Source organism: Colletotrichum costaricense (genome assembly GCF_030867565.1).
Source record: "Colletotrichum costaricense strain IMI 309622 chromosome Unknown Scaffold_7.1, whole genome shotgun sequence".
Classification (NCBI taxonomy): domain Eukaryota; kingdom Fungi; phylum Ascomycota; class Sordariomycetes; order Glomerellales; family Glomerellaceae; genus Colletotrichum; species Colletotrichum costaricense.
Window position 1 is genome coordinate 1,109,923 of NW_026848236.1, and position 27,666 is coordinate 1,137,588.

General features: G+C 52.5%; 8 protein-coding genes across 8 annotated transcripts; 2 read left to right on the plus strand and 6 right to left on the minus strand.

The window, feature by feature from the left end:
- Positions 1-252: 252 nt before the first annotated feature.
- CCOS01_07561 (phenylalanine ammonia-lyase) lies at positions 253-2,364 on the plus strand (the record flags this gene model as incomplete). Its single annotated transcript, XM_060455725.1, has 1 exon — positions 253-2,364. One exon carries the CDS (start codon positions 253-255, stop codon positions 2,362-2,364), a length of 2,112 nt encoding a protein of 703 aa, XP_060313617.1.
- A 363-nt stretch (positions 2,365-2,727) lies between these two features.
- Positions 2,728-3,952, minus strand: CCOS01_07562 (uncharacterized protein; the record flags this gene model as incomplete). Its single annotated transcript, XM_060455726.1, has 2 exons — positions 2,728-3,286; positions 3,354-3,952. The coding sequence occupies 2 exons, from the start codon at positions 3,950-3,952 to the stop codon at positions 2,728-2,730; spliced, it is 1,158 nt and encodes a 385-aa protein (XP_060313618.1).
- A 331-nt stretch (positions 3,953-4,283) lies between these two features.
- On the minus strand, positions 4,284-4,517 carry CCOS01_07563 (uncharacterized protein; the record flags this gene model as incomplete). The annotated part of the gene is made up of 1 exon (XM_060455727.1): positions 4,284-4,517. One exon carries the CDS (start codon positions 4,515-4,517, stop codon positions 4,284-4,286), a length of 234 nt encoding a protein of 77 aa, XP_060313619.1.
- A 1,452-nt stretch (positions 4,518-5,969) lies between these two features.
- CCOS01_07564 (uncharacterized protein) lies at positions 5,970-6,673 on the minus strand (the record flags this gene model as incomplete). The annotated part of the gene is made up of 4 exons (XM_060455728.1): positions 5,970-6,112; positions 6,169-6,302; positions 6,361-6,448; positions 6,502-6,673. The coding sequence occupies 4 exons, from the start codon at positions 6,671-6,673 to the stop codon at positions 5,970-5,972; spliced, it is 537 nt and encodes a 178-aa protein (XP_060313620.1).
- A 903-nt stretch (positions 6,674-7,576) lies between these two features.
- Positions 7,577-10,131, plus strand: CCOS01_07565 (uncharacterized protein; the record flags this gene model as incomplete). Its single annotated transcript, XM_060455729.1, has 3 exons — positions 7,577-7,589; positions 7,649-7,796; positions 7,878-10,131. 3 exons carry the CDS (start codon positions 7,577-7,579, stop codon positions 10,129-10,131), a joined length of 2,415 nt encoding a protein of 804 aa, XP_060313621.1.
- Positions 10,132-11,438: 1,307 nt separating this feature from the next.
- CCOS01_07566 (IBR domain-containing protein) lies at positions 11,439-16,274 on the minus strand (the record flags this gene model as incomplete). Its single annotated transcript, XM_060455730.1, has 7 exons — positions 11,439-11,509; positions 11,557-12,262; positions 12,320-12,990; positions 13,063-13,302; positions 15,570-15,735; positions 15,805-15,850; positions 15,961-16,274. The coding sequence occupies 7 exons, from the start codon at positions 16,272-16,274 to the stop codon at positions 11,439-11,441; spliced, it is 2,214 nt and encodes a 737-aa protein (XP_060313622.1).
- Positions 16,275-17,149: 875 nt separating this feature from the next.
- On the minus strand, positions 17,150-18,658 carry CCOS01_07567 (uncharacterized protein; the record flags this gene model as incomplete). Its single annotated transcript, XM_060455731.1, has 8 exons — positions 17,150-17,231; positions 17,289-17,515; positions 17,574-17,607; positions 17,681-17,770; positions 17,830-17,986; positions 18,054-18,307; positions 18,384-18,446; positions 18,501-18,658. The coding sequence occupies 8 exons, from the start codon at positions 18,656-18,658 to the stop codon at positions 17,150-17,152; spliced, it is 1,065 nt and encodes a 354-aa protein (XP_060313623.1).
- A 5,924-nt stretch (positions 18,659-24,582) lies between these two features.
- CCOS01_07568 (GTPase-activator protein for Ras-like GTPase) lies at positions 24,583-27,090 on the minus strand (the record flags this gene model as incomplete). The annotated part of the gene is made up of 4 exons (XM_060455732.1): positions 24,583-24,743; positions 24,794-26,387; positions 26,444-26,826; positions 26,889-27,090. 4 exons carry the CDS (start codon positions 27,088-27,090, stop codon positions 24,583-24,585), a joined length of 2,340 nt encoding a protein of 779 aa, XP_060313624.1.
- Between the last annotated feature and the right edge of the window lie 576 nt (positions 27,091-27,666).

Genomic DNA, 27,666 nt, shown 5'->3' on the forward strand with positions numbered 1-27,666 from the left:
TGAATGGCGCCGAGCCCTTAAGACCTTGAGGACAGGAAGAACGAGGTTGAGGAGCGAGAATCGCAGTCTACGTGCTATGATTTCTTCGCATCCGAGTATGTATAAGTTGGACTACTTAAAACTAGACTGACATGCTTCACTCTTGCCGTCTCCATCACTCCTTGATACATCATCTTTCACCCAGCTGAGCATCGTCCACTCATCTCCGAGCTATCTTTTATCTGAGTCCTAGCCTGGGCTTATTCTACAATCATGTTGATGGGACATCTAAATCTTGTGTCCGGTCAATGGAAACATTTCCGGCAGCTGCTCGACTCGCATTCCCATGTCGTTGTAGACGGCCAGACTTTATCACTTTCCGACGTGGTGGCCGTCAGCCATTATCACGCCTCGGTCTCTTTAACATCGGATACCAACACCATCAACAAGGTCCATGAAAGCACCGCTCTGTTACGCTTGAAGCTTCGCCAAGGAGACACAATCTACGGCATCACAACAGGATTTGGCGGAAGTGCCGACGTGCGCACCTCTGACCATGAAGAACTGCAGAGAGGACTACTGCAGCTCCTCCAAGTCGGTATCCTTCTACCTTCCGACAAAGGATCAGATTTCTATGGCGAAAGTCATCTTGCAACGCAAGCCTGGAGAGAGCATGCCCTTCCTACCTCCATTGTCAGAGGAATGCTCCTCGTTCGGGTCAACTCTCTGCTGCGTGGCCATTCTGGTGTCCGTCTCGAGGTTCTAGAAGCTATGTTGACCCTGCTGGACAATCATGTCACTCCTATAGTCCCGCTGCGTGGCAGCATCTCAGCTTCTGGGGACTTGATACCTCTATCTTACATTGCTGGCGTTTTGGAGGGCAACTCGGACGTCTACGTTGCTGTCGGCGCGCAAAGACCAAAGTTCATGACTGCGAAAGAAGCCTTGGAAATGATCGGCCTGGAGCCGGTACGGTTCGAAGCCAAGGAAGCCCTGGGCATCACAAACGGTACTGCTACGAGCGCTGCAGCGGCCTGTATCGCCATGCACCAAGCTCATCAACTCGCCACGATGTCGCAGTTCCTTACCGCCATGGCAACCGAGGCGCTTCGAGGCCGGCAGTCGAACTACCACCCGTTCATATCCCAGTGTCGACCACATCTGGGACAGGTGGAGGCTGCGTCCAACATACTACGTTTTCTCTCTGGATCCAAGTTGACCAGAAAGGGAGACGACCATGCCGAAGGCCTCGTACAAGACCGATATCCTCTTCGAACCGCGCCCCAGTGGATCGGTCCCTTGCTTATGGACTTGATGTTAGCTCAACAGCAAGTACAAGTTGAGATCAACAGCACCACGGATAACCCCCTCTTTGACGTCGAAACCGGAACCGTACATCAAGGAGGCAACTTCCAAGCGCTGGCTGTCACTTCCGCCATGGAAAAGGTCTCGTCCTCCATGCAGCTATTGGGCAAACTCATGTTCGCCCAATGCACAGAGCTTCTCAACGCCAAGCTCAACGATTGCCTGCCGCCCAACCTCGCCGCCGACAACCCGAGCAAGTCTTTCACTACCAAGGGGTTGGACATCACCATGGCAGCGTACATGTCTGAGCTGGCCCACCTATCCCACCCTGTGTCCGCGCATATCCAGAGCGCCGAGATGAACAACCAGTCGGTCAACTCGCTCGCGTTGATCGCTGCCAGGAACGCGTTGGAGATGACCGAGATCTTGTGCCTCATGGTGGCAACGTACATATACGCCCTCTGTCAGGCTCTCGACCTGCAATGTCTCCATCTCGAATTTTGCAACGTAGCGAGGCCCGCGATGCTAGAAGTTGCTCGGAACTGTATCGGGTTTCCCAGAGCCGCCGATGGAGCGGACGACATTGCCCAGCGCTGTGGCGAGATCCTGCTCCAGAAGTGGAACGGCCTGGCCAACCTCGACGTGGAAGACCGAGGCCGAGCTGCTGCACGAGAAGCTAAGGGTGGACAACTCGAGGTCTTGGCCCCGTACTTCGAGAGTATGCGGCCTGAGGAGTTGATCGTTGCCATCAAGGCCATGGACGCTTATACCAAGCAGTCCGCCGAAAGAATCAGCCATGAGTATTGCAAGACACGCTTACGGTTTCTGGAGAACCCGAGCACAGGCGCATATCTCGGGGTTGCTTCAAAGGCAATCTACAAATATGTAAGGAAAACTCTGGGTGTCCCAATCCATCGCGGTTTACAAGACTATCCAACAACGTCGGGGACCAGCGGAAGCCCTGGTGAACCGGGGAAGAAGACCATCGGCACCTTGACCAGCGAGATCTACATTGCGTTGCGCAATGGGTCAATGCACGACTTGTTGATGTCGACAGTTTCTAGTTTAGACTCTAAGTAGGACCCTGAGCAATGTGAAGGATTATCTTGTTACCTCAATGGTTCTTCGCTAAAGAGCCACTCTAATCTCTTTTACGCCATTGAACAAATGCTTCATGGACCTAGTGCGCTACATGTGTGCAGGAGAACTTTTTGATATTACAGATTCTTATGTGGGCAACCGGCACGCCGGCCAGGCCATGATTTTATATAGTACATCGTAGAGTGGAAAACAGCTATAAGACAAGCCAAGAAGGTCCCTTTCCAGGTGTGGGTTTTCGTATCATCTTACACTTTGCACGTGCGCCGCGCCATCATACATCATTGAGTTTCTTTCTTCCCAACAGGACTTTCCCCCTCCCAAACAGAGTCATTGAAGTTGAATTTAGGCGTTCACGAAGCCCTTGACGTTGCTCAACCACCGGACATACTCGCGCTGCTCCTTGACGTCAATGTAGTCGGGCGCGAAGACGGCCAGGGCCTGGGTGATGCCGCGCTCCTCGAGGTAGCGCTCCATCAGGATCTGCAGGTCCTCGTCGAGGCTGCCGAAGGGGGGGCCAGGGTAGATGTCGCTGCGGGCGTGGGCGACCTCGGCGTTGGAGGCGTGAGCGAGCTTGCCGTCCTCGTAGTAGAACATGTTGTCGACGACGATGGCGCCGTCCTGAGCGGTGGCGTCGATGTTCAAGGCGCCGGGGGTCTTGCCGGGCTTCTCGACGACGATGCTCAGGCGGCAAGGGGGAGCGGCCTCGTCGAGGTCGCCCTCCTCCTCCTCGAGCTGCTCTTCGGCGTTGGCGGAGCGGGCGCCGCCGGATGACTGGACGCCAGACTGCTTGTTGGGGTTCTGGACGTCGGACTCGAATTCCTCGTCCTCGAGGGCGCGGTCCTGGTCGTACATCTCGGGATCGTAGTTGGCGAGGTCAGCGATGGAGAAAGTGATTGTGATCCTAAGGTTTTCCTGTTAGTTTCCCGTTTCACAGTGTCTGCTAGACGATGCTCGGAATGCAAACTTACTTCTCCTCGCCAAACTTGCGGGTGAGCTTGACCTCCTCCTTGCCAGGGGTGTCTTGGAGCTCAAAGGGGCTGTTGTCGATGAAGTCCTTAACGCTCGCGGGCAGCTGCTCGTTCTGCTTCACCTCCTCCTCGAACTGAAGCTCGCTCTCGAGCTTGGCGACGAGCTCAGCATCGGTCTCGCTGGCGGCAGATTTCCTGAAGGCAGAGCTGGAGAAGGCTGATGCGCCCTGGGTCTGAACGGCAGCGCTCCATGAGGCGGCCTTGATGAAGGCACTAGGGCGCGCAGTCTGTCTGAGAGAAAGGCGGGAGAGAGCTCTAGGCGCGGAGCGCGCGACGGATCTGATGGAAAGCATGATGGGGGGTGGACTGAGGTGTTGTGTTGAGAGGTCGTGATGGTCAAGGCAAGGGGAGGTGCAAAGGCTGGTTGGAGGAGGGTGGAGGTGGATTTGCTGGATCTGCCAGGTCGCAAAAAAGCTTTGGAGAGCTCCCAAAATTTTTGACATCAGATCACAATTCGGCGAAACCTTTTGCCGGGTGACACCGCACCAGCCGGGCGCTAGGTGGAGCGGAACCGCCAGGGACTGGACGGCAGGGACCATTCTGCAAACACTTTGCCAAATTCAGGCACCAGACGAAAACTCCACTGCATCTGGAATCGATCCACAGAAGCATCTTGATTTTGACGTTATCGATACGAAATCTGAGCTAAGCTTTAATAGGTAGCAACAGGATCCAGATGTACAGACACCCAGAATCCTCCGTGTGAAGGTGGACTCGTCTTCAAGAAACCGTCTTCATGTAACAGACATCAATGTGCAAGGAAATGGTAATAAATGTTTCTAGCTGGCCCACAGCTAGCCTACCAGAGAATGGTTCTATCGTTTCCACACTCCTCGTCCATACTGATTTCCCCCTTCCTTTATCCTACTCCTAGTGAAAACTGATGTGGCGTGACACTGATGATGGTCGAGGGATGCGACGGACCCTCTCTTTACACTTCCAACAGTGATTTCGGGTACAGCTGCGGTCACTACCTATACCGGCATCACAGCTTCCAAAGACTCCGTTCTTCTTGGCAAGGAAGCAGGGTCTTTCCGATATCAGGACCGTATCTTGGTGACTGCATACGTTGCAGACGCGGAGGTGTGTGACGTATTTGCACATGGCTTGCTAGGTGTCTATATAAGCATCTGTCTTTAGTGCATCAGACTGTAGGAGGTGGCTCACATTACTGAGAGGCTTAGCTCAACGATGGAAGGCTTATCGCAAGTATTGAGAAAGATTGAAACAGCTGGAAAGATTGGCGAGACGGCCTAGACAATGAGAATTGCAGCACTTGTAGAATATGACGCTCCAACGGTGATGAATGGGAGCGCGGAGACCCAGAGATTCGGCTCGATGATATACCCTTAGAGATGACCGAGCGATCCTGCGTGGCAGGGATCCCGCCCGAGATCCAGCTCATCGATCCAGCTCAACAAGAGCCCGGCCCCGGGCCGCCATCGTCGTTCAACAGCATGATGCCCTTCTTACTCTAAGCGCCTAGCAAAACCTTGCTCCTTTGTCCTGCGACATTCTCAGACGCTGTTCGATTCACAGCATCTCACCATTGTGAGAACAGCCTTGGATCGAGTAGAGTAGATGGGTCCATCCCGTCCACAAGACTCTGCAGGCGTGTTACCGTCGAAAGCCTCGCAGAGGAGTAGACCGGCGGTGTAATGTAGCACTTGGAACTCGAAGGGAAGCTGGGTTTAAGTATAAAGTGGGATAACGATTCGTTGACAAGGTGGTCCCAATGACCTGGTCTAGGAGGCTTGGGGCAGATGGGATGCATGATCTGGACCTCCTTGGCCAGTCGGGCATGGACAGACGACACTGTGGAAAGGCGTTGTGCAGTGAAGCTGTAAGGTTAGGATCTTTCGGTTCTCGGCATCATCGTGACTATTGGCGTGCAACATGTAACTTCAATGGTTGGGCGATCTGGGGCGAAGATGATCATATAATACTAGGCTACAAGGATCTCAGGTAGGGTTTGCCGAGCCTCACCCAAAGTTTCGGAAGTAACTGTTTCATACAAGAACCGCCACGTTGGCTCTTCATATGACGCTGCTTCGATCTCTGCCGCCCGCCTCTTTCGCAACCCCCCTCCGAAGAACCATCGGTATGGCGCGCGATTCCTATGAACCCACATGCTCTCCACGTTTGGGGCCCCTTTGCCGAATCCCCCTTTGTGTAACGGCACAGGAGAATTATGGCTCAGACGCTGACGAGCCAGTGATTTGGCTATGCGTGGTCTGCTGTGATCCGAGCATTGGGCCTTTCGCACCTCAACATGCACGGTTGCTGTATGTAACCGGAGAAATTTGTCTGTTGGCCAAACAAGAACTCCGATACAGTGCCTGAACTGTCTGAAACATTGCCCGCGAAAAGTCCGCCCTTCTATAGTGGCACCGTACGAGGAGCCGGATACAGAAATTGGAGCTGATGGTTAACCCCCCATCCTTTCTCCCGGTGAAATCGATGATGCTGCGTCAAGGCCTAGCGGGCTCGTGGCCTCATGTTTTCCCCAAACGCCGAAAAAGAAAACGCCATGATCGTGCTGTAAAATGCCAAAAACTAAACCCTGGGAGGGAAGCTGGATGGTCTGACGTTCCCGTCACTCGTGATCTTGACCCAGGCGAGGTTGGTGAGGTAAGCCCATGAACCCTCCCAGCGGTCGAGTTGGATGATGTTGGACGACGTTGTGAGGTCAGGAAGGTCTACAAAGATGTTAGAATGCCGCAAAAGAAAGACACCTTGTTGGGAGCCAACTGACAGAATCCGATCTTGTACTCTTCTTCAAGGTTAGAGATTCTCAGCTTGAGCAAGTCTTCCTTGGCACTTGCAGGGCGGCCGGCACGGCGGGTCTTCTTAACCTCGGCGTACTCCTCATCGTACTGGTGCACAAACCTGGCAACGTGTCAGTGTTTGCTCAACATATGTGGGCTGTTCGGCTTCTGCGACGTACTTGCTGATGAGCTCCTGAACGGCGGCCAAGTCGAGGGGTTCGGATCCCTTCTCCTGAATTGCCTTTTGGAAAAAGGAGGCACGGTCGACTACCAAATGTCAGTTGACAAGTCTCGATGTATTTTGGACAGTGATATCTTACTCATAGGCTGCTCCTTCTTGTTCTTTGAGGCGTGGAGCTTTCCTAGCCTTTGGTCTCTGATCGAGGCCTTGTGAAGACGCTTGGAGTCTCTGGAAAACTCATGAAGGGCTAGGTCATGGCCATTGCGCTTCTTCGCAATGTGCTTGCGAGCCTTTTCTAATGTTGAGGGCATCTTGACGGTACTGGAAAACAGAGCGAGTGAGACCGGTTCAGTACACAGTAAGATTGGTATCTGAAGTCAATGATTCCCAGACTTGAACAAGACGCAGAATGAGATTTGCGATGGCACTGGTTCTGTGAAAGTCGGTCTGTGCCCCACCCGATGAAAATCCCATCCGAGTCTGCAGGTGCGTTTGCTGTGTGCAGGGACATTGGTCGAAAAGACTCAATACCTGCTGTCTCCACTCTAACCCCAGGAAGGGTCCAATGGCCTTCAACCAAACCCGGGCAGAGTGACGTTGCTCTGGATATCCCAATCTACGCACGCTAATCCTTTTTGGGGGCATATTTCTAAGCATGGTCCCTGCGTAAAAATGAAGATTTTGAAAGAAAAAGACAGAGAGAGAAAGAGAACTGGGAGTCGCGATATGAGTCTGACGCGGTGCGGTGTGTCCACCCGCGTTCCAATATAGCAGGCCCAGGTCCCCCCGGGCGATTCCACCGTCCCTTTCCCGTGCAGGAAGCCGTGATTCACTCCACCTGCACACTTTCGCTCCTCCGATCTCAGCATCGTGGTGAATTTCTGTCGACCTCGCCTTTTCCCCTCTTCCAGTTCTCCAACCTGTCGTCGCGTTTCCTCCGTACAAGTGGCATTTCCGAACTCGTCAACGTAGCGCCCGAGTGCTTTGTTTACATTTGCCCCCGGATCACCTGACTTGGCGTCCCGACTTCCACTTCTTACGCGAACGACTTGCCCACGCGTCATTCTCTCTCAACGAATGGACTGAGCATTGATCTCCCTTTGTCGACCCCGGCTTCTGGCCTGTGAATCGGACTGGAGAGACACGTAGGCAACCTTCAGGAAATATTGACTTGCCAACCTTTGAGGACCTGCGAACACTTCTCGCGATCAACAATGGGCGTCTCAGGTACATTTCCTCCCTTGCTTCCCGCCTGGCGAACCTCCTTGCTCACCAAGAACCCCTAGGCCTGCTTCCGTTGCTCAAGTCCATCCACAGGCCAACCGAGTTGAAGAAATTCGCTGGCGAGACGCTCGGCGTCGACGCTTACGGATGGCTTCACAGAGGAGCCATTGCCTGCGCTGTTGATCTGGCCAAAGGCAACCCCACCCGCAAGTAAGTGGCCCTAGCAATGCGCTGTGCATGGCGCGCTTCCCAAGACGCAACCAAAGGTTTGTATGCCTAACCTTGCCTCAGATATGTCGACTTCGCCATGCACCGGGTGAGGATGCTCAAGCATTTCGGCGTCACACCATACATTGTCTTTGATGGCGACTTCCTTCCCAGCAAAGCCGCCACCGAGGGATCCCGCGCTAAACGTCGTGAAGAGAGCAAGAAGTCTGCCATGGAGCTTCTCAGAGCCGGAAAGTCATCACAAGCAGCCCTCGAGTTTCAGAAGGCCATTGATGTCACACCAGAGATGGCTCGCAATCTCATTGACGAATTAAAAAAGATGAATATCTCGTACGTCGTCGCACCGTACGAGGCTGATGCTCAGCTTGTTTACCTCGAACGCCAAGGCCTCATTAACGGCATTCTATCGGAGGACTCGGATCTTTTGGTTTTTGGTTGCAAGCGGCTCCTCACGAAACTTGACCAGTACGGCAACTGTATCGAGATCAACCGGAGGGATTTCTGTGCGGTTCGAGAGGTTTCTCTTACGGGGTGGACGGATGACGATTTTCGCCGAATGGCCATTCTCAGTGGGTGCGACTATCTCGAGGGCATCAACAATATGGGCCTCAAGACGGCCTACCGGATGATTCGCAAGTACAAGACCATCGATCGACTGGTCCGGATGATCCAGTTCGAGGGCAAGCATCGCGTTTCAGAGAATTACATGTCTCGGTTTGCCCAGGCAGAGCTGACATTCATCCACCAAAGAGTCTATTGCCCGAAAGCGAAACGGTTGGTATGTTTAACAGAACCAGAGGAAGGCAAGGGTGTGGAGGATATGCCGTTCATTGGTGGTTACGTCGAGCCGGCCATGGCTACGGCAATTGCACTCGGAGATGTCAACCCCATCACCAAGGAGACCATCATCCCCGCGCCCATGCCTGGCTCCAAGACCGATACGAAGAGAAGACATTCTCAGTCTGCAGAGGCCCTTGCGGCTGTCTCTTCATCATCGACTCGCACGCGACAACCGACCAAGCCGATTGATTCGTACTTCAAGGGCCACCAGCGTATTCCGATGGGTGAAATGGACCGCAACTGTTTCTCTGTCGACCCAGAGAGAGTTGCCGCTCTTACTCACAATGGCCTGGTACCCAGAGTCTTTCCCCTTCCTAGACCATATGTCGATGGCACTTCATCATCACAGCCTACCACCAGCTCTCGCCCGACACGAACCGCCCGTTCAAATACCTCCCCTCGCCTCTTACGACGACGGACCGAGCCCATCCAGGACTTGCTGCAGCAACATACTCCTAGCAGCTCTGACGGAACCCGTCGTATCACCGTCGGTGACGCGACAAATACTATAGACGACATTGATGCACTGATGAGAGGCGGTTCCCAACGGCCTCCCAAGAAGGTCCGTCTCTGTGCAGACACAGATATTACCGAAACGAAAACTGAGGAATCCCAAAAGAGCAAGTTCTTCTCCAAGAACGGAACCTCCACCAACAAGAACAAGGACAGTTTCCTATTCTCAGACGACTCCATCGACGAGGCGCTACTGAATCTCCCTGACATTGATGGGTGGCATGCCCCGAAGCCCAAGTCAATCGCGGTCTACGAAGAGAGTCAGAGCACGGATACAGGTACGGAAGCAACTGCCGGTACGGACAGCCAGTTCAGCAAGGACGGAGAAATATCAGCCACGCCACAGACCGATCTGTCCGAAGTAGAAGACGTCGAGCCAAGCAAGCCTGTCTCGTCGCTCCCAGAGAAGGACATAAGACGGACGTCATTACAGCGATTTGCCTTCAGCTCTCAGCCCAGCCCTGCCGCCTCAAGCCAGCCCGACACGCCGAGCACCATTGCCTCCCATCATTCATCGACTTTCACACCCTCGACTGCTGCTCCCTCCACTGCGGCATCCTCGATCACATTTTCGGCTAGCTCAATCGCAGCTGGCACGTCAAAGGCCACTCCTCTTCTCACCCCGCTACAGCGGATGGGAGCCCGTGCCCTCCAGCGCAAGAACCCGCCTGCCCGGCGGCCCCTGTCTCCTACTAAGAGCACGATACAGCGGAGCCCCAAGCGCAGTCCCCGGAAGAGCCGGCTACTCAAGTCATTCCCCGTCAACCCGTCGTTTGTGCCTCTGCCCAAAGTCGATCTGGCCGAGGTGGAGGCTCTGAACGCGCCGTGCGGAAGCGAAGACCAGATCATCCCCGATAGCGACGGCGAGAATGACGACGATGTCTTTGCCCACGACCTCGGCCAGAAGGACGACGGAGATTCCGTGCCCAAGGCGCTGAACCTTTCTCGGTTTGTATACAACTAAAGCAATTGTTAAACACATGTCGATGCGATACCCACAAACGTTGTGTCATTATTTTGTTCTATCCAATTTGGAAGCAGGCGTTAAGAGTCACGCATCATTGAGGCGCCATGAGCGCGACTCCTCCAGAGGAGTTTCCTGGCCACCCGGTCATGTTCTCCATCTCTCCCGACTCAGATCAGGGGCGGTATTTGATGGTCGCCATTCGAGATAAGGTCACCGAGGCGTACAGGCAGGAAGGCATACAGCATGCATTATCATTTGGCATGTTGGAGGTTACAAGGGACTACAGAACATGAGAAGCATGCCGGAAACTCAAGAGAGACGGGGTAGCCAGGGTTTCTTGTATGCATTGTAATTACTAGGACACCATGGAGTTTTTAAGTAGTGATGATGGGAAAACATGATGGCCGGAAACCCTTTTTTTTTTCTGATGAAACATGTGTCCCACTGCTTGTGATCGGCCTACAGCTTGATGAGTCAATGTTAAAGTCATTACTTACCACAACCTACCTTCGCAGTCATCTCTTATCTATAGGGTTGTCGCTGTGAGGTCGTCCGTCTTTTGAAGGATCTAGCTATACGTTCAATCTCGGCCCGGACCGGGAGCCGCCTAGCGCCCACTCCCACCTTATTACAGCCCTTTCCATATGAGCGTGCAAGGAACCACCAAACAGTACCCGTCGGCCATAAACAGACAGACAGAATTGCAAGTTATCCTGATTGCAAATCCCACACGTCTCATATGATTCACACATCTATATCAGAAGATGGAATCCGGGATGGAAAACTGGCAAGGACGTGGTTTTGCCCAATGATAAAAAAAAGAAGAAGCCCGCCGTGCCTGGGACACTGGGCATGTAACCTGAAGACCTATACCATACACAATGCTCATGATGCGCAAGCAGTCATTCCCTTGCCTTCCTTTACTATGAAAGAGAGAGGAGAAAAAAAGAATTCCAACTCGTTCCATACTTGGAACACTAAAGTGATGACCCCGAGGCAACAGCTGATCCTTCCCCATGTTGATTCCGTTTCTGGGTCTAATGCCTTCATCTTCCAAGGTTTCCGTCTCAAAACCCACGCCACAAATCTTTTGCGTGACCCTCTGAGTCCACGCTTCTGTGTACATCCGTACCAAGCCCAAAATGCGATCCGCGAGCCTCACGAACCATGCGAATCGTGTTCCTTCACCACGGCAGCCGCCACTGCCTCACCACATTGTCGACAGGAAAGGGCTCGTTGTAGAAGAAGTCGTCGTCGCTGTCTTCATCGACTTCGCGCTCCACCGGGGCCGCATCATCCACGATCTACTGACGACGACTGCTTGTGGCACCGACTGGTGAAGGTCCGTGAAGATCTACGTTAAATGTCCAACGTCCTATTACGGTCAGTTCTCATTCGATCGGCTTCATATTGCGGACATACCATTGGCCAGGTTATCTGCAGTGTCTTCAAGCAAGATAATCCTTCGCTTCTTGCAGTATGAAGTCTTGTCCATAATGTCGACTTTCAACTTCTTGTCACAGAGCTCCTGGACGGGCTTCTCAAACATCTCTGACAAGGCCTCGACAGCCATCTCAAGGTCCTTTTGGTTATCTTCAAAAATCTCGGTCAAGTTGTTGCGCGCCAAATAAAATGCGAAGGCGTAGGTCCACTTAAGAGTCTGCCGGCAAGTTTGCAGTGTTTGTGAGGCCTGGTTCAGGTATTGAACCTCAATCCAAGACATGCCCGAGGCTGTCTGAAGCTGGACCATCTTCTTCTCCGTCTTATGGTAAATGTCTTTGTCTAGCTTGGCAGACTGTTCGTGATTGGCGTATCGGTTGTAGTAATGCAGGTAGCGTTCCAGCGATATGCGGGACTTGGCCTGGGCATCACGCGCATCTGTACCACTCTTTTCCTCGAAACGATTGCAGTTGTACCAGCTCGTGCCGTGCTCCGACCATAAGCCCATGCACATCCAGCAGAACTCATGCTTGCACTTTCGGCATGTCATGTGGTTGCAGCCGCCGTTCTTCTCGATTGTCGAGTTGCACTTGGGGCACTCCTTGGTATTGGCCGATATCCAATTTGCAGTCTCCGAATCGTCTGCGCACTTCTTCAGCCATCGCTTAACAAGCTCACAGGGAGCAGGCTGATGGTCAGTTAAAATGCAACCAAAGCAGAAGCGGTGACCGCAACCGCATGCTACTGTGGGAACGATTCTGTCCAAGTCCTTCTTCTTAATGGCGCATTCCACGGCATTTGGGCAGTCGGGTGCAGGGCACCACTTCAGGATCTCCTTGTCCTCCACGTACGTCCGATTTAACAGCTCGTGGTATCGGGAGTTGAGATCGGCTGCAACGAGCAGATCCAAGGACTTTGAATCGATGATGCGGCCGCAGCCCTCGGCCGGACACTGGATACGAGCCGCCTCGCCTTCTTCGCGAATCTTTTGAGTCAAGTATTGGCGGTAGCAGTCTACGCAGTATCGGTGGCCGCACTTAAGAGAGAAGGTCTGGAGGCCCTCCTCGTCTTCGCAGCAAATGTCGCACATGAAACCCGGAATGGCTTCAAGCTTGGGCGGGCCAGCCACGTTCGAGCCAAGACCTGCAGCCTCCAAGACCTTGTTGGGAGCGTCCATGTAATCCTCGATCAAACGTTCTTTGTTCCACCTAAAGTGCCGCAACAATATCGCGACATCCTCCTTGCGGATGTTCAGAATCATGTTGACCTCGTCAATCATGTCGTCCTGTTGACGCTGAATATCCTTTGGTTCGTAGACTTTGAATGAGATGTCGTAGGCCACCTTCTTTTTGTTGTCGGAGTCTTTGATCATGCCCAGGTCCTCGGGCTCGTCTTCGAAGTCATCTTCATCGAAATCTGTGGAGGAATCAAAGACGTCAGTCGGTGGTTTTGAGGCCGGAGAGACTCGGTTGAGCGGTGTATACATACCATCAGGACCAGACATGTCCTCGCCGCTGTCATCCTGCATGATCTCGTCGTCGCTCGAGGGAGCCGACATGAAGTCCTCCTCTGAATCCATGCCGTTGCTCGCGGTGGTGACGGGGGTTGGGGGAGCGTCCTGTCCAGCAGCCGAGGCGATCCTCTTCTTTGTCGCGGTGTCTTGGTTATTGGAGGATATCGTCGCCTCAGCGGCCTTTCTCTTCCGCGTAGTGGGAGGAATGGTGCCGACTGCAGATGGAGGCGAGGGAAGCGTTTCCGAGGGGGCGGAAACGGGTTGAATTGTATAGGCGGGTGAGACACGGATGACGGAGATGGAGAACGAGGATCAGATCCAAACGAGGGGAGAAGGAATGCCTGCGTTGGGCGCCGGTCGCGGTATGGGAGTCACTTGATGGGTGGAGGGGTAGATTGGTAAGTTGCAGGCTGCGATGGCCCAAGGCTGAGGCAACAAACAGGTACAAAGGCTGGGAAGAGCCGGGCAGGTTATACAACGGTGCTCGTAGTATGTGGTCTTGCCGAGAAAGAGCGGGTTCGAGGTCGGGCGAAATCAGTCAGAGCGGTAGGCGGCAATAAGGACCTGGCTCAGTTGCCTGCGGTGTAGGAATGCCGCAAAGATGAGTGCGAGGGCGGTAGTCTAAGGTATGGGTGATGGGTGTGGTGGGCGTGGATATGTGGATGTGAAAGTGGGATTGGAATGCGTTGCGGGAAAGGTGAACGACCTGAGTGAGCAACTGAGCGTGTGGGATGTGGGTGGGATGAATGGGTGGATAAGGTAAGGTATGTAGCGGGAGGGAGTCGGATGGTTTGGTTTGGCAGTCATAGACAGTCAGGACCAGGCAGTGACTTCCTTCCCGCCCAGCGAGTGACTTGTTGGATCCAATGACGGAACTCAGACGTCGGGGGTGTTGGTTGGAAGAATGCACTGGAGGGAAGAAGCCGAGTGACCTCATGAATAGCCGGCGACATCAGCAAATGTCAAGTACCTCAATAGGGCAGGGGACAAACCCCCCGCTGGGCTGGCGCGGGCTTGCACCGTGAACTACCGGTACTTACTGTGTAGGGGCAGGGCCAAGGGGGACGGGAGGACGCTTCCAAAGTCACCCTCACCACACACTCTGGTAGCTCAGCCCTTGCAACTCTTAGTATTAATGTCACTGCACAGGCTGACTGACTCTAGGGAATCGTTTAACATGAACACCATCGACACTACGTTCCAATACCCATCTCCTATGTCCTTGGGATTATGATGGCGGGATCCAGTCCCAAAATGAGTAATGTGAGTGAGTACCTTCCCTAGGTACCCCAAGTACCTCCTTAGAGGTCAGGAGTGAGGGGGGGCATGGTCACAAGGTTAGAGATGCTTCTATTTTGCGCTTCCAGCGCTATCTTTACATCCACGGATACAAGCCTAGGGAAATTGATCAGGCACTGATGAAAGAGGCGGGCTTCAGGCACACGACTCGATAAAGTACCTCAGTCTCTCCAATCCCGCCGGGGAGGAGACCAATTCTCAAACTCCCTGGGGGCCAGATGCAGCCCCGTGCCAGTGTCATTGCAATAGTCGCTGGCCAGTGATTGTGTCTGACGGCGGGCAGGTGACTCCATGGACCTTTGGCACTCACAAGTTGGTCCTTGCCTCTGGGACAGTCCGGAGTTGGGCGATGAGGGACTCAGGAGTAGGCCAGGCATACGAATACCTAGAAGCGAAAGGGTGGTCTTTGGCTTTGGGCTTGATGCATGGCATGACGGTGGACGACTCACAGAGCTGCCCTGAGCGCCACCACCACCCTCGAGAGTGTCACCTAGAGTCAAGACTCAGTGTTTGTCGCTCGATAAGCAGTGCGGAACCTGACGGAACTGCCCCTCGATTTCTCTTAGGTACCTTAGTCATTCATCCTTATCGATAACGACGTCGCATTCTCACGTTATTTGCCCCTGCATTTGTCAGGCGGGAGCGGCCCGGCACCAAGTGGCTCCGATGTCGCCGGTCATCGGGTGCATGTCGGGTGTCCACAAGTGTCCCCGGCTCGGCCAACTTTGGCCCCGAGGTTTCCTTGAGCTTCGGTGTTGCAAGCCTGACAAATGCGATAGTCTCATCATTGTCATCTACCTCAGGTACTCATATCGTGTTCGACATGATAGCTTTCTAAGCAGACGAAAGAAGCATTCGATTTCTTTGTGGACCCCCCCCCCCCCTAGGCCGATACGTGAAACACCATTTCTTCTCGGTGCTGTCAGTCAGGGGTTCGGATTCGGAGACACGTCTTTTGGGTTTGTCTTTGAATTCAAGCTGGTATTTGCGATGCATATTGCATCTTCTTTCAAACTGCAGCTACCTAGTCCAAGTGGCCTTCGAGGTTCTTTTTCTTGTAAATCTTTGCAACATCGCAACTCCGAGTCCATGTCTTCTCAACCCAAGACCTTGTCGGCCAGGGAAACTGTTCGCACTGTCAGCTAGTTCTCATAAGGCGTGTTACGGGTCCTCGAAATCTTACCTGCGGTACCAATGTTATCGGGCTCAACGTGGGCCTCCTTGACCTTTCCGTTCTCGATCACGAGGGTATAGCGCTTGCTGCGGTCGTTGCCGAAGATAGCCTTGCTGTCAAAGTCGACGTCGAACGCTCTGGTGAACTCGCCAGACGGGTCTCCCAGGAATCGAATCTTTCATAATGTTAGCATGCCAACGCTGCCTCGGCGCAAGGCAAGAGGGGAGAGGGTATGGCAACATACTCCAGTCTGGGCGGCGGGGTCCAATTGGTCACCCCAGGCCTTCATGCTACTCGGTCGTCAGTATCAATCGCTTTCTTTCCACAAATCCTTGCTCTGAAGCCTCAATGAGGCTTCCAATCCTCCAAAGGCGTCAAGGTCCCGGAGAGGGAAACCTACACAAAGGGGTCGTTGACGGAGACGACAAAGACGGGTCCGGCCTCCTTGAGCTTCGGGTGGTTGATGTACGAAGGGATGTGGCTCGCGGAGCACGCGGGGGAGAAGGCGGCGGGCACGCCAATGATGAGTCCATTGGTGACCTTGCCAAACTCCTCGGCGAGGTTGACCTTATTACCGGGCGAGTTCTCGACGAGGTCGACCTCGGGCACGGCGTCGCCAACCTTGACGAAGGCGGCGGGCGTCGAGTGGAAGGCACGCGCCGGCACGGCGGAGCGGGTGAGGGCGAGTCTTCTTGCGGCGAAGCGGAAAGCCATTGTTGTGTCTGTGAGTAGCTAGGTACGCGTTTTGAGGAGGAAGCTGATGCGGTGTGAGTGTGGAAAGTTTGGTAGATGCTTAAGCTCAATGACGGGGGCGCGAGGCTGGATAATATGTGTTTGTGTTGGGAGCTTTCCGTTTTCCTGGGGACAAGAGCTTGGGGGGAGCTTTGGTCTTTTCCCCAGACGCTGCCCTGGAGCTGAAAGCTTGAGAGGGGCCGCGCCCACTGCCACTGCCCGCGCCAATTGAGACATTTGCTTGGCTGAGCTCGCAAATTGCCATGACATCAGACCAACGTCCAATGGCAAACGTCCCCCCTGCGTCCGGCCCTCTCCCCCCTGTGAGACAATCATTTTGTACCTACTTACCTAAGGTACTGTATCCGTAGCCAAATTTAGTGAAGTTCTGTGTAGGGAACACTACTGGGTGTGTAATAATACCAAGATGCTAAGAGGCTAAAATCCTTCTGGCGCGGTCGTGCTGGTCCACCGTATTTGTTCACAAGCCCCGGGGCGCTGCAACGCAAACTTGACTTGTCATGCACGCCACCAATAACGTCTGCATCTCGTCAACATCTGCTTCCTTTTTCCGTGATACTTGCTTTTATGGCGCTGTCTCTCAAGGTCCTCGGGTCCTTTTCCCAATCGGCTGGCTTTAGGACTCGGGGGCTTGATAACCACACAATCAGCAAGCACCCTACGCCATTGGAACGTCAATTGACCGTTGAGATCAAAGCCTAATGGGGGGTATCATTCATCATTACGGGCGTTCTACTCGCGGCGTTGCCGCCCAGCTAATACTTCTACCTCTCATAACTACCTTATCCGTTTATCATCGTCCGTTACCGTCTCCGTTCCTCCGAATGCCCTCTATCTCATGCATCGGGAGCCCTCAATTCCTGCCTCAGACTTCCGTCGGCGTCCGGAGGACCTACGTTATACCGTTTTGACTCAAGACTGTTCCCATTGTCAGTAACGCGCAAGTTTTAGAGAGGGTGATCCAAGGTCGCAAACCTCCAAGTTAAGTTGCCAGTGCAAATCGTCTTGAGCGTCGCAGTCACCTCCTGAATCGCGTCCGCATCCGCCAGGTTCTGGTTGATCAATCTTCGCTCGCAGACGTCGAGCTGCTTAACCGCCTTGTCAATCTCTTCTACGACTTCTCTGACAGCACTCTCCAAGTCACTGCCGTCTTTGCCATTCCAGTACCGCACCGGCACCGCGTTGAGAATCCGACCTTTCCGCTGCTCGAATGATTAGTTCCTCCCGCTCACGCGGCACCACCACGACGAATCTGCTTACCAGCTCTTTGTTCAGCGAGAGCAAGTCATTCGTCCTATTTCCAGAAAAGCATCCCGTCAGCTTCTGGACATCTCCATTTCGGGGTATATCAGAGGGGGGAAACTGACAGGCCAATGATAATGTTGACCGACTCCAGGATCATCTTATACGGCTGCGAGTTGACAACGTGCGCCGGCCACTCTGATCCAGAGGCGAACCTACTTTCGTCAGCAGAAACCCTGCTTTCTCAGAGAGATACCCTCATGTTCTTTCTTACTCTACCAAGGCGCACAGAGGGCCAGCGCCCCCTGTCTTCTTGCGAAGCTTCTCATACGATAAAGTCGTCGGCGCGTGTCCGCTCTGGATGTACCGCATCTCTTGCACGGTCGAGTCAATGTACTCGAATAGACTAACCCTTAACCTTCTCCGCTGATCTGCCCACCACCCGAAGAAATCAGTCCTCAGATATCGCTGCTACACCCAGATACGAGAAAAACTGACCTCGGTCGTACTGCTGGCAAATGACTTTGGCAACCGGCTGGAACCCCGCAATGACGGGGTTCGTTGACCCCTCCTTGGGCCCCTCGGAAAGCTGAAGATATTGCGCAATGTAGTCCTTGGCCTTGTTGCGGAAGTCTTTGGCCTTTTCCGCGCTCTTGTACTCGAGGCTTTCGATATGGTCATCGAGTCTGCCCTGCCAGAGCACCATGAGCGTCAAGGTGCCAAGTCTCTCTCTTGTTACATTCGGCCAGAGGCTAACGTTACACACCACTTATCAGCAAGTGCTGGTTTTTTTCTTTCTCCTTTGAACTGTTCTTAAGGATATCTTACCATGACGCCAAGAGAGCCGGATTCGCTTCCAGAACATTAGCCTTGTCTTTCGGTGACGCATCGCTGTAGTATGTCAGCATACCGAAATCATTCCATCTTTATATCGGACAAACTCACCTCTGCTCCAGTAGTTTGCAAATCAACCCCTCAACCTCGGAGGCATGAGTATTCTTCCCAGACGGCCAGTGGCTGACCATCCGGCGCAGGTCCGGGATGACCATGACCAATCCATCGAGCCGACTGGCTAGCTGCGCGCTCTCGGTATGCGCAGCCATATTTGCAAAATGGTATAGTTACCTCGGGAAACTTTGAAGTTGTGCGCAGGATTTAGCAAAAAAGGGGACCGGCTTATCGAGATTTGATTTGATTTGGGTTGGGTTCCTTTTCCGTCCTTCTTTTCTAGAATGTATCCCACGAATGTCACCCTGTCTGGCACTTAGGCTAAAAAGGGCACGCTCTCAAGATTTCTCCCCCTTCTTTTTTCTGCGTTGGCATGTGCGTCTTTCTCTCTGTTTATGATGCGGATAATGGGTACGGATAGGACTTTTTGCTTTGCTGGGTTCCTGGTGTGGAGCATTGCGAGATTAAGTCAATGCTACCCCAAGGGAACTAACTCCCCTATTATGGGAATGCTTTTCAAGGAGAGAAAGAGAGAGAGTGCGACCGATTCAGTGATTATCGGACATCGTTTTCCTATCAGTGAATCATTAGATAGGCAACTTTGTCCTGTCATTCCCATCCCCTTGGTGAAGTTTGTCTGGCAAGCGTCTACGGATTGGGAGGTGGGGGAGAATTTGCGGGTTGGCCCGCGTGGGAAGCGGCTGGGGTGGGCGTGGCGTTGTAAGTGACAGTTGACGTGCTCGAAACAAGCTTAAGTCTCTTCACCGGGCTCGGTAATTTTCGGTGAGAACGGGGGGATAATGATATACATATGTCAATTTGCGAGTGTTCATGTGCCCACCGGGATATTCTATCGAAATCGAGGGTGATGAGTATAGTCTAGGCATTAATGATATCTTGCGACATCCCCAATCGCTCATGTTTTGAAACAAATACTACCATCCATCGACGATACTGACATCCCCCGCCGAATGCAACGCTTCACTTCATGCGGCCTCGCAAGCCGATGCGTGGTCGCCGACAGAAAACGACACTATGATAGTCGCCGACGTTCAAGTTGACCACCTACGGCTATTTGGACACACACCGTCCATTGCCGAAACACTAGCCTACAAACACAACCAACTTGCCTCCTCCAAGTGGCAATGCTGGTGATTCACAGCGAGCACGGCTGTCCATCAGCGTCTAATGTGGTAAGGTGTGTCATGCCACATTCGTCTGTCCATCCCATCTCATCCCATCCTATTTCATCACGAACCGACCCGTCGGCTTCTTTCCGCCGCGTCTTCGACTTGACCCGCCACGTTTGATAATGCGAACCGTTCGACTTGGACTTACCAGTCGTAATCAGAAACACTGAAGTCATGCTGCCACACGCTGATTCATAGCATAGGTTATGGGATCGAAGAAGCCACACAGCGTGGATGAGCTTGATTCCAATCCAAGCACCCGTGATGATGGCAACGATATAACGACTAGGCTGGGCGATAGGCATAGGTCCGATAGGCATCTGACCTCACGCAGTAGCTGTGTAGTCAATCTAACAGAAGGTCTTCAAGACGGCTGATAGGCAAGGTGAACAAGCTCTTGTCGGTCCGTCTGTTTCTGACACTGATATTTCAATGTCAAATCGACAAAGGCATGAGCAAAGCGATGAAGGTCGCTGACGTGACCAGGGAAGGCTTATAGGGGGACTCCCGCTACGAAACGATGATTTGCTTTGCTGATTCCATGCAGCCATCCTCTTCATGCCTCGTCTGCCTCCAGCGATTCTGACGACGTTGGAGATATTGTCGCCATGAGCGCTGCCAGCCACTCGGACTTTTGGGTCCTCAAGTCGGTCGTGGGCACTTATACCATTATACTACCGCGGTGTCTGTCAAGACAGCCCGTCTTGTTTCTAATCACCTGCTTCCGAGCGCTTTGAATCTTCGCCATGGCAAATTACAGTCTCAGAGCTCTCCATCATACGCAATTACTTCAGAGCATGCTGTAGACGAGAACCATAAGCCACCTCAACGCTGAAGCTACGTCCGACCACTGAAAGCCTTCAAGACACAAAATGCAGCTCGTGACCACACCTCGTTGCAGTCTCTTTCTCTTCCAGCTCTCCCGTACCACCCAAATATCGAAAGACCTTGTCAGTATCTACCATATCAGTATCTTAGATGAGAGCTGGCGATGAGCGTGTACGCTGATTGGAGCACCTCAACCCCTGCATCTGCATGCATAGCCTTCGAAGATAAGAAATGGAATATCCACAAACCTTCACTGCAATGTTAGCCCACCCCGAGCTCTTAGACGATTGGGAACTTTGTCAACTCAATCTAATCTTTACACGCAACCTCTTTCAGAAGTGGTTAGAGCTGGGAAGACAACTACACTGCAACGTTGGCCCCCTCCCTCGGGACGTTTTCCCACTTTAGCACCTCAACCCTCACCTCCAGAGCTCGACCTCGAAGGGAACGGGGCCGAAAGCTTTACTGCAATATCAGCTCATCTGTAATTCTCAAGACGATTCATATCTTTTTCAACTCAACTCCTGCATGCGAATCCCCGTCCGAGGTCGTGGGCGGGTGGCGAAAATTTCACTGCAACTTTAGCTCCCCCCGAAGCTCTCAAGACGTTTTTCCACTTTAGCAACTCATCCCTCACGTCTAGAGCCCGACCTCAGAGGTGGCGGGCTAAAGCTTCACTGCAATATTAGCCCACCCCAAGCTCTCGAGAAGATTGCCTACTTTGTCAACTGATTCCCTGAAAACATATTTCCCACCCTCCCCTACACTTCGCTGCAATTTTGGCTCCCCTCAAAGCTCTCAAGACGATTTTCCACTTTAGCACTTCAGCTCCTACACTCAAAGCCTGACCTCGGAGGTGAAGGGGGCAAAAGCTTCACTGCAACATTAGCCCATCTCGAGCTCTGAAGACCGTTCCGGCACGTTTGCCGCCTCAACCCCTGCATGCAAAGCCCCGTCGTGGACAGCGGAGTCTTCACTGCATTCTCAACCCAACTCAACCACAAAGTTCCCACGACCAAGCTGCACAGCCTTCTTGCAAAGCAAGTCCCAGATCGAAGTCGTCTGTCGGCAACGCGAAAGGAAACATCTTCCTATCATATGAACATGAGGCCAAGTTAAGGGCACCCTCTGTTTTCGAGCAGAGATCGTGTCTCATTAGGAGTTGCTATGCTCTACCAACCTCGTATCGTATATAAGCTTCGGGATGTCACGTCGATGCATCAGATCGACTCTACCTGAAGTTTTTGAGACAGGGTGATCAAATCCACAGGAATGATTTACAGACACCCGGCCTTCATTTCACAAGATGAGTGAAAGTTCAATATGATGATAGACACATCTTACAGGTTTCGAATATGATTGCTAAGTTTCCCCCTTATTTCTACTCTCAACTTGATTGTGAATGTGGAGGATGCATAGAAAAACATCTCCGCGTACAGCCAGGCTTCTCACCTACGCTCTCAGTCCCAGTCCTAGTATGATAGGTATGCAAGAAGCACTGATGGTGGCTGTTTCGCGAGTGATCTGACGAACTGGCAAAGGGGTCCAAAAGTACTTGACCGCCTATCTTCCGGTGATGATCAAGACATGTTTCCCGTCTCATGTGAAAGATTCAGTTGCTCTGTCGTATAGTGCAGATATTGCAACTGGTCAGAAACCTTGGTTTTTTCCAGGCACATGTTCTGATTATCTTCTCTTTAATCATCACACCGTGATATACCAAGAATATCATTCGCCGGTTTGCAGTTGATCTGAGCTGTGGGAGCTTCAATGATGATGCAATCTTCAATCACAATGTTCAGAGCTATCTCTGCGAAGACAACGCCTGCTATGAAGAATTGAATCCTCCCTGGCTATCACTCATGTACCCATTCTTCAGCTTTGAGTTTACCAACGGCACATGTGTCAAAATAGTAGCATAACTAACCCGAGGACATCTCACTGACCCTCCAAGCTCTCACTCTCAAGCCAGCATCCAAATGTACAGATTCTGACTTCAACTTGACGCCGTCCTGGTGAGAATTCGTCAAACCTCGCTCACTATTTTGACATCTTCCGTGAGGTCCACTTCACTTCCGACGTCATCTGATGCTCCATCGTGAATGTACTCGTGAGACCAGAAGCAGTCCGCCACCTGCACATCCCGAAATCCTGAGCCGGAATCTCATCGTCCATGCCTAATATCATGACACCTCTAAGCCAGTGACCAGCTCATCTTCAGCAACGCAGCTCTCATTTTCCAGAGCCCACTATAACCCCTCATGTTTCCAAAGACGCCCTTGCCCTTGAGCTCGAGCTCATTCAACTCATTGAACACACGCAACCTCCTTGTCACAATCTTCGCCATTCACAATGTAAGAGAAGCCACCCACTCTTCCCCCATCTCCAGTCCCCTTCACAAGCAAACTCGTTCACCCAACTCAACAAAAGCTCACCAAATTTTCCGACCTCAGCCTCATCTCATCTCACCAACTCAACCACCGCCGCCCCCGAACACCACCACCCCCTCTCCCCAAGGCTGTAACACGCCAACCAAACCCAATCGACCAAAGAAAACCATCGTCACCTTTCCATACCCCCTCCTCCCCCTCCCCTCCCCTTCCCCTATAGACAGCACACCCTACCTGACTTTCCCTCCCAACCTAGAAAAAGCACAACCAGCAAGACAGACCCAAGGGCCCGGCAAACCATACCCGGCACCCCTCCTCACCCTACCATACAACCAAGACCTCTCAAACACAAGACACACACACTTCGGTTATATATACCACCGCCCCTATACCAACGCCCTCGACACCACCAAAACTCGAAACACAACCAAACAACTCAAACGCAAAGGCGCAGTGCGACCACAGGACAACGTGGCAGACAGGCTCATGTCATCCCCCCTTCCCCCCTCCTCCGCCTCAACCGTTACTGTACTCACCTACCAATCCATCCCATCTCGGATGACAAAAGTCATCGGATGAAGTATACCCGATTCGAAAACTCAAAGCCATAGCAGAGAGACACGAGACTTCTGCTTTTGCAACGAACGCGGTCTATCTGTGAAGAGAAACTCAGAAAGTCAATAGAAACCTTCGTTGTAGGAACAGAAACAGAGCAGAAAATCGAGACAAGACACAGGGGCGACGAACTGTCAAATCGTCGCTCAAATTAAAGTGACCCCCATCCTACACCCCCTTTTCCAAACCTTGATCGCGGAAGTCAATTCTTCCCCTCGTACGAGATCGTCACCTCATCATCGACAAATTTTCACAAGGGAAACATATCACTCTACGTCATCACGGAGAGAGACCAAGTTTTGAGAGAATCATCTACCTTCATTCCATTTCTTTCTCGTCCATCTTCTCTACCGTATCATTTCAGACATGAAGTGCAAAGGGGGACAGGACATAAAACCAAGAGAGTCGCCGGACCAGCCGAATACAACTTGCGCCGTCGTTGCGCATCAGGACGTGTGGATCGAAAAGAGACAAATGAGGACCAAAAAAAGGACAAGCAACGTTGCAAAAGGCAGCATGAACCATGAATTTCCTGGTGCCGGCCGCCGAACAAGAGAATTAAAAATGACGTAGCAGGTATATCGAGCGGGTGTAAAAAAAGAAGACTCCAAGCCGTACCGCCTATTCGCCGATATGATGTGGCGCGCAAGGCCGGACAAAAACCAAGTTCCCATATATCCACGGTGATAATCTTGTACGTGACCCAGTCCAGAGAAAGCTGCTCATAGTGTTGAGCACGCAGACACAGATCTAGGCGAATACGAAAGAGACAGGTATAATAACGCCGGTATGCGTATGGATGAACGAGATGGTCGAGAAATGAATTAAGGGCGGCCGTAGCAAGGAGGCGTTCATAAGGGTGGGAAGCTGGCAACGCATTGATGCAGACGGTTGCGAGGATGGAAATCGGAGGCGGTGCGACGATGAAGACGAAAACGTCGTGGTATCAGGATTCAAAGAGATGCCGAGAACGCCTAATTCGAAGAAAAGCCAGTCGAGGGTATCTCTGGGAGGAAAAGTTGTACAGTTGAGATTTGAGAGTTCAAGTGGTGGCGTTTACCACCCCTTCTTTCTCGCAAATCGCTTGTTCAACAAAGTGAGAACCTTGGTGACGTTGAACTGGACGTACTCCAGATCTAGGTCGTCCTGGCCGTCTTTCTGCATCTCAAGCAGGTCGTCAAGCTTGAGATCCAGTTCAAGAAGACCGCGGTTGCGTCCTGTACAAGAGTCAGTAAAAGTTGCGCAATGGCCAATCGAGGTAACGTACCCTTGTAGTGGAGAGAGATAACAAAGGTTCCCGGCAGAGGGCTGGTAAAGTTGAAGTAAATATTGGCCCTCCGGTTGTCCGGGACGTTGCTCTTTTGAATAACACCCTCCTTCTCCAGCTGCTGGTGAGTGAATTTGTAAGGCCCGAGGACCTGTTGCTTCTGCTGCTTGCGCTTGGTTCCCTCGCTTTGCGAACGCACGTTGTGCAGGTAGCTCTTGTACGTCTCCAATTGGCCAACGAGATAGTTGTTGTGGTCGCGAATGGTCTTGTAGACTTCTTCCAATTTGCCAGTCTCTTGAATGACTCCGTCCTTGAGCGATCCAAGGTGTTGCAGTTCCTGCTCGACTTCGTCACGCAGCAGGCCGAATTGATCGCTCTTATCAATGACTTTCAGTTCCTGCAGCTGTGAGAGCAGCTCCATCGCTCTGATACCTTTACGGACCATGACGGCGTCGTTTCGGCTCGTAGCTGCGGCGTCGGCAATCCGCTCGAGTCGCAGAGGTCTTCGTGCGACGCTGCTGTTGGATGGGATCGATCGCATGATTTGCACAAAGACGGACTTGGCTTCCATAAAGTACACTTCCTCTTGCGTGATGTCGAGCGCCGCTGTCAAGTCGTCGATCGCTGTTTCCCATCGGCTAAAGAGGGGGAGGTTGATGGCGCGGTTCTCCTTGCGAGGAACCTGTGGGGGCGCGCCTCCTAGCTCGGACATGATGATGCCCAAGTGCGAGTTGTCATCCTTGCAGAGCTCTCCGTTGTGCTTCTCGATCAGGCCATGCATGGCATAGATTTCGTTCAGGGTGATGGACAGTTCCAAATCCTTCTTCGAGAGTGCGACGTAGTTATCCATTTCCAAGCTCTCATAAAAGTCGCCAACTTCACACAAGTCAAGCATGAATTTGTTGATACGCTCCTTGTTCTGGTAGATGAAGGGCTGCAGCTTTGCCATGTATGGCTCCTTGGCGTAGGAGGGCTTGTTAGCAAGGTTTTGTAGCATCTTTGCAATCAAAGTCAGCGTTCTTCTCGGGCGATCAGCCGGCTGACCGTCAATGAGCATGTATGACTTTGGTGTCACGATGGCCGGGTTGATGAACCGCAAGAAGAAGAATCCGCCGATAAGAGTGCAAATAACCTGATCATTGGCATCAGGGTACTTGCGCTTCGTCAAGCTGCGAATCTGTTTGCAAATCCACCGAATACCGTACGGCGCTTCGTCGAGTCCGTCAATGATGGTTGTCAAGAAGCCATTAGCAATCTCGGTGAGCATCGTAAGACGTGGCTCGATGATGGCTTGAACTTGGGGGTTCTCCGCAGCCTGCTCAGCAGTAACGCCCTTGGGAAGCGATGCAGGCAGACTGCCAGTGTCCTCCTCAATTTGCTCAATCATGCGCTCGTAGACCTTGAGGGGGTTGATCTCCAGGTCGAGATCCTTCAACTCGATCAGACTGTTGATTCTATCAGCGAGAACTGACTTGAGAAAGCTCTGTCCTGGTCCTCTCCGCGTATACGTGGTCATCATTCTCGAGACGGGGGTGTTCGCACGCAGAAGCGAAGAATATTCGGGGGTATTGTCGAATTGGTAGGTCAGAACAGACTAATGGGTCAAGAGTCAGCTTGCGACATCGCGCAGTTTAGTCACGGGTCACAAACCTGAAACATAGTCAAGAGCAGATGTTCTTCGCGACTCTCGTATTGGTTTCCGTAGATGGTGAACATGACCGTCTGCAGCAGAGAGTCGATTTCCGACATTGACACCAGACGGCAGAGATGCGCGATATGCCTCGGCTCGGATTGCAACAAGAACATCAAGTTGCCATACTTTTGCGTCTTGTCGTCGTTAGGAAAGGCGCCTTCTTGCATATCCGTCGCGTCTTCCAAGTGGCTCGCGACTTCGTTCTGTTCCTCAAGAGCCATTCGGTTCTGGATGAGGAGGGCGATTCGTGAATCAAGATATCGTACATCCTTTTCGAGGACGAAGTTCTTTTTGGACTGCGAAGAGATCTTGGACTTGAGCTCTCTGAGAATCTTCTGGGCTGTAAAATCCATCGTCAGTAGGGCAAAAGGGCAAGAAAACTGCGGAGGTTGCAGAGCTTACCTTTGGCCAAGTCATCCTCAATCTCCAGATCAGTCTCGTTCGCTGACATGGACATGTACAGCGCGGACATGGAGTAACGCTTGGATTGGCGGGCGGACCGCGATCCATCGTAAGAAGACATGGTGTTTTGGCGGGAAAGGGGTTGGAAGGAGGAGGAGGAGGCGGTAGAAGCTCGAGATGGTGTTTGAAGCATGACGGACATGTTGGCGATGGCCTCAGGTGATGTTTGCGCGAAGTAGGCAGGTCGCCTAAGAGAACCCCTTGAATGAACGGGGTCTCGACGTCGCCTACGAAGAGGTTACGACGGCCGACGCTGGTGGATCGGTGGGTGGCTGAACGGCGATGTTGCGGTGCAGCTGCGAGGTTGGCGATTAGGAAAGCGACTCTTGGAATCCAGCGTGAGAGGGAGGAGTTCTTCCGATTGATCCAAGGATGCAGCTATCGTTGCCAGGCCCTTGCGACTCGAAAAGGAAGAACGGTTCGTGAGCGTGACTGCGAAGAGGTGGTGGAGGGGGCGTGGCAGTTTTTGGGAGGGGAACTGCAGCGGGAAACTGGGTGGAATCGAGTCGTGCGTGTCGTGCGGGAACTGGGTCGGTTAGAGTGTGATTGAATGGTGGATTAGTGAGTGTATATTGGTGTGTGTGCGGGCACAATTGGGATGTCGTCCAGCGAACGCCTCGAGACAATGATTGAGTTGAGTGCACAAGAGGCTGCGAAGTGATTTCAGTCGGTGTCAAAGAACCCAAGATGGCAGACTTCGAGAATGTGGTGTTGGTTT